Source organism: Heterodontus francisci, chromosome 13, assembly GCF_036365525.1.
Source record: "Heterodontus francisci isolate sHetFra1 chromosome 13, sHetFra1.hap1, whole genome shotgun sequence".
NCBI classification, from domain to species: domain Eukaryota; kingdom Metazoa; phylum Chordata; class Chondrichthyes; order Heterodontiformes; family Heterodontidae; genus Heterodontus; species Heterodontus francisci.
The window spans coordinates 76,163,511-76,179,306 of NC_090383.1; the positions used below are offsets into that span (position 1 = coordinate 76,163,511).

The 15,796-nt window shown below is 40.3% G+C and overlaps 1 protein-coding gene across 4 annotated transcripts in view; it reads left to right on the plus strand.

Annotated features, from left to right (window-relative positions):
• Window positions 1-6,181, plus strand: part of flvcr1 (FLVCR choline and heme transporter 1) — a 62,070-nt gene extending 55,889 nt beyond the window's left edge. For 2 of the 4 annotated variants that reach the window (XR_010976216.1, XM_068045005.1), the window contains one exon: window positions 1,501-6,058. Coding sequence is in view for 2 of the 4 variants with exons in the window: in XM_068045005.1 (XP_067901106.1) it covers window positions 1,501-1,524 (24 nt within the window). In the remaining 2 variants the exon portion in view is untranslated. Of the gene's footprint in view, window positions 1-1,500 lie in introns of all 4 variants that reach the window. The other 2 variants (XR_010976217.1, XM_068045003.1) reach the window with 2 other exon arrangements.
• Window positions 6,182-15,796: the final 9,615 nt, after the last annotated feature.

Below are 15,796 nucleotides of genomic sequence, written 5' to 3' on the forward strand. Positions count from 1 at the left end.
GTTACACTGAAGCTAACACTACTCTAAAATCTATTCTGTGTGGTTTGAATCAGTACAGCAGCTTTAATTGCCTAGTTACATGACCAATTAGATTTGGTAGGTAAATATTCTTGTCTGCTAAGCATTGTTGACTACACCTTGGTTGCTTTCTTATCTTTCGAGTACCATTGCTGCAGGTGCATGCACAGTGGCAATCATCCAAGAGAAGTGCAAGGTAAGTATACAACATTAATGCTCCTAGAACAGTATCAGTTTGATCGCATGCTGATTTAACAGTACTCTGCTATGCCAGGGCTAGTGTTCTAAGTCATATTGGTTATATACGTGTATACGTATCTGTTCTGATGAAAGGTCACTGACCTGAAATGTATTTCCAGCACCTTGTTTTTATTTCAGAGTTTCAGCATCTGTAGTGATACTACCTAAAAAAGATTACAGACAAGTTAGTTCTCCTTTAGAAATACCTTGTACACCTGTTTTGGAGATGTAGCTGGCTTTATTAAAAGAGATTCAAATGAGCACTCCCAACTATTATGATAAAGCAGATAATAAAAGCAAAATACTGCGGATGCTGGAAATCTGAAATAAAAACAAGAAATGCTGGAATCACTCAGCAGGTCTGGCAGCATCTGTGGAAAGAGAAGCAGAGTTAACGTTTCAGGTCAGTGACGAAGAAGGGTCACTGACCCGAAACGTTAACTATGATAAAGCAGATGACTGACTTCATCAGATCAGCCACTTGTTTTTACACCCCCATCTGATTATACTTTGTATTGAAGTTAGTGGAGAGCAGGATCAGGCACGTTGTAAAATGGGCAGCTGATCTGATCCATTCGTGTTATTTTTCTGCCAGTTGGTACAGGTTGAAATTGCCCCCATAGTTGTAGATTTAAGTCCTTTGAATTTAATGGCCATAGTTCCTATATGTTTAATCCATTTTCAGAAGGAGCAATATATGGTAATGAAAGTTCCATAAATCTGTCTCCAGAGGCATTATCCAAATCTGTTTGTGACTGAGCTCACATTCTGTCTCAAAAATATGTATCCTGATTGAGGGAAACGTTGCAAGATCTTTGGCAAAGAGTAACTAGTGAATCTAGATATAGGTTGACTTTCTTTTTGAAGTGAAAATTGCTGCACTCTTCCTGCAAATGGAAATGTCTAGCTTGCAACTTATTTTAACAGTTGTGTTCTGCAAAGAAAAAAAACAAATGCTAATACAAACATTTAAATCTGTATTAATCTGAAATCTTAAACAGCATTGCTGCAACCTAATGAAATTTTTTTTAAATGGAAGCTAATCTGAGAGAAGCTAGTAAAGAAATGTAATTACTCCTGTCCTAAACATGCTTTAATTTGAATTGCCGTTTGAGTATTGTTTTTATGTTTGCACTGAAAAATAAGTGAATTCTAGTAGCAATCCTGTTTGTGTGTTTATTGTGGTGTGTTGAAGATGTTTCCAGAACTTGTAATGGGGAATTTTATTCATAATTATTACAGCTGTGTGCTGGAGCAGCAAGATAGACTGACGCAGTAGGACCAACTATTGGAAAAGTTTTGCGTGGGAGGATCCAAAGGTATACTGATTACTGAATGGCAGGGCCAACACTTGTTTACATTATATTTTGTATGTTAGAATGATTCATTTATACTTTGAGCTCAAGAGCACTGGTCTGACGAAAAGCTTTATTGACTAAGCACTCAATGACTGTGATATTTTCCACATGGGCAAGTTTGTACTTGAATAGAATTTGCTGCTGAATGTAGTATAGTCAGTTCTGAGATTTTCCCCCCTCTGTTCAGGAAATAGTTTTTATTAAGACTAGTGCATGTTAGCTCAGTTGTCATTCTTTTGTTCTGTTAACGGATAAGAATATAGTATGCTCTAATTTAATATTTGCAGTTACCCTGTTGCTGTTTTCAATTCATAGAATCTTGCACAGGAGGGAGGCCATTTAGTTCATTGACCCTGTGCTGGCTCTTCGAAAGAGCTGTCCAGTTATCCACTCTTCCCCATATCCCTAATTTTTCTTCTTCATGTATGTATCTAATTCCCTTTCTGAAAGTTAATATTGCATATGCTTCCACCACCTTTTCAAGCAGTGCATTCCAGATCATAACTTCTCCCCTCTGGTTCTTATGCAAATTATCTTAAATCTGTGTCCTCTTACTATCAATCCAACCACCAGTGAAAACAGTTTCTCCTTATTTACTCAATCAGAGTACATTATAATTTTGAACATCTCTACTAAATATCCCCTTAACCCAAGAAGAACAATCCCAGTGTTTTCTCCATAACTGGAGAAATTGTTTTTGGAAAAGGTTGACTTGTCATGTGCAGTCAGTTGCTAATGTCTACAATTCCCAACATATCTCATTCAAGTTGTGGAGTTCTGATCCAGTTTTATGTTGTAGTATGTTACTTGCAAATATTTCGTTTTTTTTATTTGGACAAATGGGAAGGTTAGAATGATCGCAAAGTGCAGTATTGAATTTTTTTTTTAAATGAGTAAATTAGTGCAAGTAGTTGGTTTTCTGGGGTGATCTGCAGTGAGAAAGGTAGGATTCAAATTAGTGGTTACAGTTTCCTGACTCCCATGTGTCAATATACCCACACTTCCTCATCTCAGCTGTGTTATTGGAGAACCATCTGACACTTGGTACTTTCTCTTTCCTTCTTAACCCTCCCTCCCAAACAAAAGTGAACATGTCATTGTTTTCTTAAAAATTTTGATGTTACTCCAGTACTCCAGCTGGACCAGAAAATTATACTTTTGAGTCCTGCACTAAAATGTGTAGAAAGGAAAATATACTGAAAGGGCAATTTGCTTCTCGTACATTGTTTACATTGTGGTAAAATTAGCTCTTCATGAAACAGCTCCACTTCATAGAACAATAGAAGAATGTTCAAATGGTTTAGCATTGAGGAGTTTTTTGGTAATAAATTTTAATTGTCTTTCCCCTTGACTGTTTTCTTGTCGTCATGGTGCCTCACATATATTCTCCAGCTCAAGGGGTTTAGTTGAGTCTTTTGTTGAGTCTTTACATTGGAAAGATCTTGAACCTTCACACAACTGTAAATGCTGTAATGCATATTGTGTATAATGTGTGTGATATGCACAATATCCCAAGTGGGTTATGTGTTTTTATGTGCCTAGCTAGGAGGACTCAGCCTGGAAATGCCCAGACTGCTACCATAACAGAATTTTTGTAGCCGTGCACTGTAAAAGCTTAACATCTTGTGACTCAGCATGTGATGAATACATTAGCATAGCTTTAAAAGTTTTTTTTAAAAAAAACATCGCAAAATAGAAATCTCTGCAAGGCAATATCTTTTATCCAGCAAATGCTAGAGTATATGGTACAAAAGCATAGCTATGAGGTTTCCTCTTTAAATGAATATTTCTCACTATCAGTTAATGGAGGTTTATCTTGGTTGACCATGGCAGTATTCTAAATGAAATCAACTGAATTTAATATGAATGTTTCCTAAAGTATTTTGAATCACCAGCACCCTCTAAAGTTAATAGTTCATGGGAGGATCATAATTTAGATCTGTTCAGTGGCTTTGAAGTATTAAAATTTGCTAACTTACTACTTTTTAACACCTCTATCATACATTGTAAATTGGAGCAAATAACTGACATCCTTGAGTGCTAAATCCCATCAAAGTTCTTCTATAAAGTGTTATCCCTGCTACAGGAAATACTGAGTTGAACTTATTTTTCACAACTTAGTGATTTTAAAAACCTGTAAACACTCATACATCTGAATACTGAGAATTCTGTTTTGGCTAAATGTTGAACTTTTAAGTTAACTAACATGTTTGATGTACCAACGCAGTTTTTTTTTATACGCTGATTTATTCTGTCATTAAGAATTACAAGACTATTCTTAAACTAAAATCTGATAAAAATGCTTTTTTAGACTTGTGGAACAAGTATATTTTCAAAAGCAAAATTACATGTATTGCTCAAGTTGGTCATCATTGAACAGGAAGAAATTCTGTGTGTTGTATCCATTGTAGTGTATATTGGCTAGGAGAGGGTAATTAAAATGAGGTAAATAAGCCTTTTTTCGGTTATGTATCAAAGCTGTTCAGTGTTGTGCTTGTAAATGTACGAGTTGTTATCCTTAAATATTTATTCTGCTCCTGTCTGTCTGAAGTAACAATGTATTGTGAGTAACACCTCCATGCTGGAAATACTGGATGATTGATTGAAAATGGATTTTGTTTGTGTTTGGCAAAACCACATAGTGGCTTTGGCAGAAAATATCCTAGTAACCATTTATAGAAAATATATATTTTCCATTTGGTTAGCCAGTTCATTTTGGTGCTTCATACTCCTGTAGTCCTTTCAAAAAGACTTCCATTCATTTTCTAGTGCAATTTTTTCAAAAATTGTATGAGTATGCTTGCTTTTTTTTACTGCATTATAACTAATTGCAACTGGTAAGCTCTGGTTTGAACAGCACCAGTGGAGACCAAAATTTGTTTGTCGTGCAATAGTGCATGATGTCAGGAGAGCAAGTCATATTCCTATATACTTTGAATTGTGTTGAATATAGGTGGGTAATTTCATTCATCAACATCCCACATTGCTTAGTTTCTTCAGCTTGTTTGCTATTGAACCCATTTTTTTTAATTTGCATAATCATAGTGCAAGCTATTTAAATTCACAGATTAAATTCAGCAAAATTGAATAATTTTGTGGTTCTTGTGTCACTGTTTATGCTCTGCAGTAATGATGCACAGCAGTAGTTCCTTTAACATGTGAGCTACCCTTTGAAGCTGAGAGGGTCAATGCATAGTCTCAGCCTTTCGCTGCTCTAACCAGGAGGCGATGACTTGCTCATAAAGAGCATATTTGGTGTCTCCGCTGGTTTTTAAGCTAAGGTCATTGCTAATCTCTAAATAGAGGTTGAAAACTCAACCATAAAATGGATATCACAAATGGTTCAGGAAAACTGAGTTTAAAAAAAAAAAGAATGTTTGTTTATATTGTCATTGTGGTTTTTTTTAAGAAGGTAATGGTCATTTTTCATCTGTCCTGGATATGTGTACATGGAGGAGTAGTGAGTGGGGGATTTAGATTTTTTTTTTCCCTCTGTCAAGTGTCTGCAGGAGCTTTCTGTCAAAGCTACAGTAACTTGAGGATTAGAGTTCCAATATAAAAATGTTCAAGTTACTTCCATGCCTTCCATTGGGTTTTGATTGAAGCTTTGTGAAGCGCAGTCCATGAGGCTGCCTTAATGTGAATCATCCTATTCTTATCTAGCTCCAAGAAGAAATTGTATTGCTTAATCCATCTAAATATTGATTGCTTAGAGACTTAGTGGTTTGAATGGATGCAACATTCACCTCTACTGAAGAAGCATCAAAGAACTAAGCATTATGAAAAGATGACCCTGATTTTTTTTTTATATAAGCAGAGTAAAATTTAGATTCATTAGTAGTTCACTAATTACAGATACATACAAGTTCTCTGCATCCTAGAAAAATAGCCCAATAAATTGGATGCTTGAGCAGAACGGCATATTCAAACACACTTTATTAATAAAGATGGCTGTATATCAGTGACCCAAAGGCAAATTTGCCCATCAGTAAGTACCTGAGTTTCTGTCTATTAATGACGTCCATGTCTCTGCTGAAGAGTAACACATTTCAATTGATATATAATCTGCAGACTTCAAAACTGCTTTCAGGCTACTGGGACTGCATCGTCAGGGAAGATTAAATCCCTCTTTAGAGAATTGCTTGTGTCTTAAATACTAGCAAAACTGGAAAACCTCTTCAGATATAGCCATTTTGTGCAGGTAACTCAATACATGAAGCCGTGGGCAGTAAGCATGACCTGTGCCAAGAACATTCTTTAAAAATGGCTTATAATGCTTGGATAATTGTTTGAAAGTGGAGGGTGCACCAAGTTTTTATCCATCTTTTTATCCCTTTTTTTGTTTGCAGCTTCAACTACCGTTCTTTCCTAGAACCTTGGTTGGGGAGAGTTTCCTTATTGTCTACATTAGATTTGAATCATTTAAACTGTGTTTAGCTCTGTGTATAACAACTGTAGATCTAGTGTTTTGCTTCTTGGAAGCTATATGTAATTATGTCCTAATGTACACATGCTGTATTATCTCTTGCTTTCTTAAAATGTTTAAAATAAAAAGTTAAAACAAATTTCTTTGGAGCCATGTATTTTGTTTGAGAGTGCAGTTTAACTTGGATAGAGGAAGCTTTTAAAGGTAATCTGAATTGGTGTTCCCTTTAAGCTTTGTAGCAACCCAAAACTTCCTGTGCAAGCTACATACAAGTTGGCCCCTAAACTTAGAACCAGCCATATTTTCTGTTGTAGCCATTACAATTTTCTGGAGAAGTATTTGGGCACTATTTACTTGACTATTCTGTATTTAAATACTTGCCTGTCCTTTTTCTTTTCTTTAACACGGAGCTGCCGCCCCCTCTACATCATCGGGGGCGGTCGTGGCATCCCCTCCATTTAAATGAGCACCTGCTTGAAATATCGCAGGGGTTCAGTGGCGTGCAAGTTGCATGTGTGCAGCACCTTCTTTTAAGCTCGCCGTGTTCTTGGTGGTGAGATTATAAAATTCAGCCTGCTGTTCTTCACAGCACCAACTGCCTGAGGCCTGTTTTTTGTTTAAAAAAAAAACAAGCTTTCCTCCTCTTCTTTTTCGTGCTTTGGAGGTTCCCAACTGTTGATGAATATCTCTCCTCCCTGATCTCACCTATCACCTTTCCAATCCTGCCTTCACTGAGTTTCTTTGCCTCCTCTCTCATGGCCTGCCCCCACACCCCACCTCGTTGCCCTTTAGTCCCAACCATGACATTTCTTAAAGCATTTTATTTAGAGATACAGCACTGAAACAGGCCCTTCGGCCCACCGAGTCTGTGCCAACCAAGAACCACCCATTTATACTAACCCTACAGTAATCCCATATTCCCTACCACCTACCTACACTAGGGGCAATTTACAATGGCCAATTTACCTATCACCTGCAAGTCTTTGGCAGTGGGAGGAAACCAGAGCACCCGGCGAAAACCCACACGGTCACGGAGAACTTGCAAACTCCGCACAGGCAGTATCCAGAATTGAACCCAGGTCCCTGGAGCTGTGAGGCTGTGGTGCTAACCACTGCACCATTGTGCTCTTAATTAACTAATAAATGTATAGTAAGTGGATTAGTCTTTATAGAAAAATAATTATCCTGATAGTTACTGTGGCTGTCATTTTCTACATATTCCTTTATTTGTTTTCCATTTTTAAAAGCTGAGGATGCACACTAACCTGGTATGCAAAATATAGCAAATTAGATAAGTATCTGAGCTCTGAAATTTGGGGACCATAGAGGATGGAATTTGTGATGGAAGTCTGTTCTTCTGGGATTCCAACATTAACCAGTGCATGAACTTGAGGTTAGAGGAGAGCAGGCTAGCTTTCTACCTGCACACCACCCCCCCACCACTATATCAAGAGGGTTTGTCTAGGTGAGTCCCCGTACTATTCAAAGAATTGCACATTACTTCTCTAATAAAATGCATCAGAACTGTCACCAGCTCACAGCTGGCATGAATTTCATTCAGCGCCTTTCTAAAACCCTATGACCATGCCGATTCCAGAGAAGGTTGATTATCTACAACTACAAGCCCTGCTTCCTAATTTACAGCAAGGAAAATGTTAAAGATTTACCATTGGCCCTTCTCAGTCCTTTCACCTTTGGCATGGTACCATTCAGATTTTCCTTCCAGTGGAACAGAATAAGCACCTTGGAAACCGCTTTAAAGACCTGTGTTAACAACCCTGGGATCTTAAACCACTATATAAATGCAAGTTATTAAAAAAAAAACAACTCCTCAGTTCCCACCCTGACCCCAATTTGAGACAATTTGTCCATCTTCATGAAAAGCCAAGAGTCCCACACTGCTGATTTTTCACCAGTTGAGAATTTGGTGGGTGAGAATAATGGACCTAGCATACTCCTAGCTTTGCAACAGTGGGGAGGCAGGTTCTGGACTTTTACAACAGCAGTGGGGTGAGGTGGCAGCATGGTGTGGAGTGTCCTGTGATTTGGCAGTACTTGTAAAGAGGGAACCTTGGTTTTGGTGGATTCCTGGATTAACAGTGGGAAGGGCAAGGGTCTCAACATGAGGGTGGGATGGGTGGATCTGGGAGCACTGGTTTAAAAGTTTTTAATCGATTGTTGTAAACTTTGCATTCACTTGATTTAATTCCAGAGAAAATATTGCATTCTTGTGGTATAGCTGCATGAACACATACGGGTTCCACTGCGACTCTGAACAGTAAATAAACACATGGCTGCTTTGAAAATCAAAACATTTGATTCATCTGCAGGGAGCTATCCTCTAAGAACAGTGTTCTTCCTTCTCAATACAATGACTACATTTCAAAAGTATTTCACTCAGATGTTATATACATGCTTCCCTCCCTCCCCCACCCCACCCAACCGCACTTTGCTCCAGTGTTGGCAGCTGAACTTTCAGCCATCTAGGCCCTAGGTGCTGAAATTCCCTCCTTAAGCCTCTCCACGCCATCTTCCTTTTAAGACCCTCCTTAAAACCTACTTGTTGACACTTCAAGTGTCTGGTCACCCTCTTAACATCCCATTTTTTTGGCTTAGTGTCAGTTTTTATTTGATTACACTCCTGTGAAATGCATTGGGACTTTTTTCTAAGTTAAAATCACTGTATAAATGCACATTGTAACACTGGGATTATTTATTTTTTTCTTCAAAACTGCTTTTGCGATTGAGTTAATGCTTCACACAGGCATAATACAAAAATGGATAAAGATGGTGGGGGGGGTGCTGGTGGTGACCAAAAGCTTGGTCAATAGAGTGATTTTATGACTCTTAAAGGAGAAGAGGAAGGTAGAGGTGTTTCGGGTGAGAATTGCACGGTGTTGGACCTAGATGACTAAAGGCATGGTTGCTAATGATGGGGTGAAGAGAACAGGAATGCACAAAAGGCCAGAGTAAGAGTTTGGGAGGGTGGATTTGTAGGGCTGGGAGAGATTACAGAGATGAGGAAAGCAAGAGCATGAAGGGATTTAAAAATGATAGGCTCTGAATTTGCTAGAGTGAGCATCTCGCATGCTGTTCGACATGTTCCTGGAACTTGCAGCTCAAAAATATTTGCCAGTAAGTTGCTGGATGTGCAAGTTGATAATGGCAGGGCAGTGCGACAGGCATCTGGGAACTTGGCAAAAGATGGGACCAGCAGTCTACCTTAACCAATGAGATTAAAGGATTGAGAAGAAGGAATTAGAGCAGATCAATGATGTTAGGTAGAGAAAGAAATAAAGACCTTGATATTAACACTCCTCTTGCTCCTCCCTGATATTAAATTCAAATTCGACAAGACTTCTGCAGCTCCAAGTCTTCCCCACCTCCACTGCCCCAGCCTCTCCCCCACCCCAGCTACTGTGTATTCCTGCATTCTCCCTTTAAATATCATGGCAAAAGGGAGGGCAAGGAAGATAAGGTTGCATTAGAGGGAAAGAGTCGTAAAGGAAAAATAATTTTTAAAATGAAAATTTTAAAAAATAATTCACTATGTACATCACTGTGATGCCTTTATCAGCAAAATATGGGACACAAGGTTGATTATTTACAGTTTCCACAGAAAATGAGCAGAACTGTGAAATTTGATCCCCTTATCATTGATCAGATTTTTTCAAAAAAAGCAATTTGATGCATTCAGTTACCATAAATTAATTGCCCTGACAATACATTGTGCATTATGTAGCATACTTCTGTTATAAAACAGCATATTATTTGCTCAACACTAAGCTCAATGGAAAGTCCACTAGAACTGCCACAAACTAACTGAACAGGTTACCAATAAACAAAGTACTTAAACACAATGATGAACTACTAGGTTCTATATATGATTGTAACTAATCAAGCCCTCCTACCCGCCACCCCACCCCCTGCCAATGACCACATTTTATTTTTGGTTCCTTCCCACCACAAAAAAAAACTTAATTTCCAAGCCGCACTTTCCTCCCCAAACTTAGTCACCTTTGCCCTTCAACCCCCTCCCACCATCCCCTCATCCAATGGAAAAATTTTTCTCCACTGCCCCCTCCCATCCTGCCCTGAAAATTTTACTCCTCCACTCGTCTCTCCTCCTCTTCACCCCCCAGCAGTGTCTCTCCTTGAACCCCCAAACGGGGATCGGAAGGTGCGGACTTCCAGCCACTAGCTGGAGTATTAGTGTGGGACGGCCGCTTGATCTGGGTAAATTCATTATCATGTATTTGCATTAGTTTTATTTGGCAAATGAAGGCCCCGCTAGGCCGTACCGAGGCCTCACTGCCGCCAGTAAAATGCAACGGGGCCTTCTCGGCATTGGGGATCGTGGCAGGCCTCTCCTGGAAGAATTTTTTGGGGCCCCCCGCCACAACCCCCGATGCCGGACGGATCGTGAAATTCAGCCCCTAGTGTTGTCTCTTGCTATGAAGAACCGCAAAAATACATTAAAGCAATAAGAGCTGTAAAAACCGAATACAAGAAAAAAACTCATGATATTGAGGACAACACCAAAGATTTTTACAAATATGTTAAGAGAAAGAGGGTGGCTAAGACTATTGTGGGCCCCTTAAAGACAAATGCAGGTGCCATAATAATTGAAAATAAGGAAATAGCATACTTGCTAATTAATTATTTTGCATCAGTCATCACAGTTGAGGTATGGGATAAAGTACCAGAGATAAAAGGAAAACTTAATAAATCAAGGGGAGGAACTTACTAGACTTTAAGTTTGAAAGATGGTAATAGAGAAAATAATGCTTAAGATTGGCAAATCTGCAAACCCCATGGTACTGAAAGAAATAGGTGAGGAAATTGTAGATGCTTTAGTCATGATCTTCCAAAAGTCTCTTGATTTAGGAGTTGCCCCTTTGATTGGAAATTGCCAATGACATTCCAATATTTGAGGGTGAGTGTAATAAAGCACACTGTTATCGACCAATTCATCTCTAGTCTGTTGTGTGGAAGTTACTCATCTGTTATTAGGGACAGAATGATTGTTGCACTTATAAAATATGAACTCATCAGAAACGGCAATCACTCATTTGTAAAGGGTGTCACATCTAGGTGAATTTTCTAATGCAGTAGAAAGGGAGTGTCTATGGATGCTATTTATATAGAATTCCAGAAGTTATTTGATGAGGTTCCATATAAGAGACTGTTAAAAATGGAAGCACATGGAATTGGAGGCAATCTTTTGAAATGGGTAGGGAATTGGTTCGGAGGTGGAGAAGGGGTATGTACTCCAGTTGGCAGAAAGTGATCAGTGGTGTCCTGTACTGCACCTTAGCTTTTTACTATATTTTTATAAATGACATGGATGAAGGAATAGAGTTGTGTATGCAAGTTTGCTGATGACAGAGTAAATATTGTAGATGGAAACAGAAAGTTGCAACAAGACATTGATTAAGTGGAGGGGATAAAATTGTGATTAGTGTAGTTAAATGTGGGGAAGTGTGAGGCTGCACACTTTGAGCCTAAGAAAAATAGATCAGAGTATTTTCTAATTGGTGAGAAGCTGAGAGATTTACGGGTTCATGTACAGAAATAATTTAAAATTAGTTGACTGGTACAAAAAATAATTTAAAAAATTAATTGAATGTTAACCTTCACCTCTGGTTGGAATACAAAGGGATGGAAGTTGTCCTCCAGTTGTATGAAGCTCTGGATAGACTGAATGTGGAGTACTGCATTTAGTTCTGGGCACCACACCTCAGGAAGAATATATTGACCTTGGCGAGGCCACAGCACAGATTCACCAGAATGATAGCAAGGCTAAAAGGGTTAAATCAGGAGAAAAGGTTACATAGACTAGGCTTCTATTCCCTCAAGTATAGAAGATTAAGGAGTGATCTAATTGAAGAGTTTAACATTATTAAAGGGTTTGATAGGATAGGTAGAAATTATTTCTTATAGTGAGGGAGCCCAGGACAAGGCCATAACCTTAAAATTAAAGCTTGGCCATTCAGGGGTTATGTCAGGAAGCACTTCTTCACTCAAAGGGTAGCGGAAATCTGGAACTCTCGAAGAGTTCTGTTAGACATGGGTATTAAGGGATATGGAACCAAGGTAGAAAAATTGACTTAAAACACAGATGACCCATGATCTAATTGACTGGTAGCACAAGCTTGAGGGGCTGAATGGCCTACTTCTGTTCCTATATTCTTGTGTTTCTTCTTTCAGAAACCAGTGTCTAGACCCTTGTCTCTACAAGTATCAGAATTCATTTTCTGATTGCTTGCAAGGCTGACTACTTAGAGAGCATAACCAGATTTGTGTTTTTGAAAGCCGTGGTCCGTCTCCTGCCTATCCAATGAAAAGTTACTGACATTGAGCAGAGTTTTATTTAGCACCAATGAAAATAATTATTTTCTTGTATAAAAACAATCAAAATAAAAGCTTTCAATTTTTTCTCAGCTAACTTTGCTAGAAAGACATTTACAATATTCAGTTTATTTAGCAAATACTAGATATTGCATAAAATATAGCAAATTAAATTTAACATTTTGAAATGTTAACATAACATAAGAAATAGGAGCAGGAGTAGGCCATTCAATAAGATCATGGCTGATCTGCCCCAGACCTCAACTCCTGTTTCGTGCCAGCTCCTCATAGCTCTCAACTCCATGATATTTCAAAAATCTATCTGCCTCCTCTTTAAATGCTTTCAGTGATCTAGCCTCCACAACTCTCTGGGGTAGAAAATTCCAGACATTCACTGCCCTCTGAAAGATGGAATTCCTTCGCATCTCAGTTTTAAATGAGTGTCCCCTTATTCTGTAACTATGGCCCCTAGTTCAAGAGTCCCCCACTAATGGGAACATCTTCTCAAGAACTACCCTGTCAAGCCCCCTCAGAATCTTGGACATTTCAATAAGATAACCCCTCATTCTTCTAAACTCTGATGAAGAAAGGACTAACCTGTTTAGCCGTTCTTGATAAGTCAACCCCTTCATTCCGTTGTTTAATGCTTATTTATAGTTAATGTAATCCAAAGAGTAGAACAACTGTCTCTCTTTCATTTGTCGGTATGAGAGGCCAAAAATAACCAGCAGAAAAAATGAATAATGAAAGCAGCAAATTTTAGGGAATACCATTATTCAAATCTTGAGAGGTTCTAAATAAACACCCAAAATTTAGACATCTTTATTCAAACATAATAAAATGGAAAACTGCAACTGCTGGGACTCAAATAAAAATAGAAAATGCTAGAATATACAGCAGGCCGGTTAGCATCTGTATAGAGAAAATATGGGTTATATTGGGTGTAGAAACTTCAACAGAACTGACGTCTGAATAGAAAGAAAAAGGGAAAGAGAAACAACAGATACACCAATCATGGAAGAGTTCATGTATTCAATGACCTTCGGGTGCTTAAAAAAAATATCAGTGAGATGATGCAGATGCTTAGAAGAACAAAACTGTGCAAGTAATGGGTGAGAAAGCACACAGCAGAGATCCATCTATATAAAGTTTATGTCTGAGAAATAAAACAATAAAGAAAAACAAGCTACATATCTGAAATTAACAGAAAATACAAAGGATCCTCCACTCAGAATTTTAAAAAAGCAACATTGGGCTGCAATTTAAGAGTAAAATAATTCGGCCTGGGCGCCGCGTCACGGAGCCGGCGCGATTTTAAACGCGGCGGCTCATTAGCACAGTCGCGGCGCCCGCCCCCCGCGATGACGTGAGGGGGCGGTGGCGGGCGAGCCGTCGCAGGTAACGGCGTCCGGCGCCATTTTTAAAGGACTTACAGCCCTTGATGGACATTTAAAAATTAAAGGGCCAGGTAAGTTACATTGCAACAAAGGAGAATTACATGATCTTTGAATGCATTCCCCCCCCCAACATTGCATTTCTAGCCATTCGTGCCCTTCCCCCCCATCCCCCAATGCGAATAATGAGAATTTGCCCTTTTCCCGCCTCCAAAGTTCAGCAACTCTGCCCTTTACCCCTTCTCATCACCCCCCGACCAATCCGCATCATTTTAACCTCGTCCCCCCCCTTCCCCTTCCCAAAGGTGTCATGCCACCTTTCCCCGAACGGAGATTTGAAGACGCGGCATTGTCAGCCACCTGAATGAAGATCGATGCGGCAATTCAGGAGGCGATGGGACCCTCATTAAGTCAGGTATGTAAACTAGTTTACATATTGAAATGGGGGTCCCGTCGCTGAGTGGCGGGGCGGCCACCGCGAGGATTTGCTGCCACCGCTGAGATCGGCACGGGGCCTGCCGCCATCGGGCCTCCGCCACACCAATCTTCATTACCCCGCCCACCAACTTTACCGATGGCGGAGGGGCTTTAAAATCCAGACCATTATAGGCTCAAAACCCCTTTTGTGCTGTACTGTCATGAAGTGCCTTTGATGCAAATAACTAACCTGTTCCTGTTCTTTCTGCTGGCACTGATTGAAAACCTCCACATCTCAAGTACCCACTGCTTGGAGAAAATAGAGGGTGTAGCTAATGTTTGAAGTTACTAAAGTAGTAAATGTTCAGACCAGGAGGTTGCTGAGTGCCAGAAAAAAAAATGAAATACTGTTCTTGAAGCTTGTATTGATTTTACTGGAACAACAGACAAGACCTAAGAAGGTTACAGTGGGAATGGGAGGGGAAAGTTCAAGTGATGACCTGCAGGGAAGGCAGAGCCACACTTCCGGACAGAGCAGAATGCTCAGTGGTGCAGGTGGCGGTATGGGAAAAGTCAAATAGACATGTTACATCTTCTGCAGTTACGTGGGAAGGTGCCAACAGAATGGCAGCTGGAAATAGACAAATGGAAGAATGGACAAGAGTATTGCAGAGAGAGGAGGGGTGGAAGGTGCTTAGTCATTGGATCATTTTGTCAGGGGCAGAAATTGCAGATGATCTGGCACATGTAGACCCTGGTGGGATGGAAGATGTGGACAAATGGGACCCTGTTTCTGTAGTGATAGGATTGTTGGAGGGAGTTGGGGCAAAGAGCAGGGGTATGGAGAATGAGACAGACACAGTCATAAGTTATGTGAACAATTGTGATGCAGAAACCTGGACTGTGCAAAAAGGATGACATTTCAGAAGTATTGATGTGGAAAATGGAGTTGTCAGAGCAAATGTGACAGAAACTGGTGAAAGGGATGGGGCTGGATTTTATGTCGGGCAGACGGGAGCTGGCCACTGACGTAAAAGTTGGTGGCGAACCCGCTTCCACCTAGCCTGGGGATCCGTCCCACATTTTACAGGTCCCAGGCTTTAATTGTTCTGAGGTGGGATTTCCACCCGCTTGAGGGAGGAAGTCTTGCCTCATTGAGCTGCCGGCCAATTATCGGGCTGGCAGTTCTTTGTCCCAGCAGAGCCACTGGGAGCAGTGGCCACTGCTGGGACTGCAGCCCAGCTGAAGACATGGAGCCAGGAGCGCAGGTAAGTTTGGTTTGCCTCGCCAGGGGTAATTGGTCGGGCCCCAGCGAGGCAAGGATGGTCATTTGGGGGGAAGGGGAGGCATCTTGGATCCTGGGGGTGGTTGGGGAAGCAGGGGCGGCCGTCAATCGGCCTTTCACTGGGTGGCCTTTCCCTGCTCCAGGATGCCTGCTTGCCATGGGTAAAATCCCTGTGGAGGCAGGCAAAGGCCCTTTAGTGGCCATCAATTGGCCTTGATTGGCCTGGGGCTGGCAGCCCATTTCCCCCCCCCACACTACATAAAGTGGGGTGGATGCGGGAGCAGGTCGGGAAGGCCTCCTGCTCCAT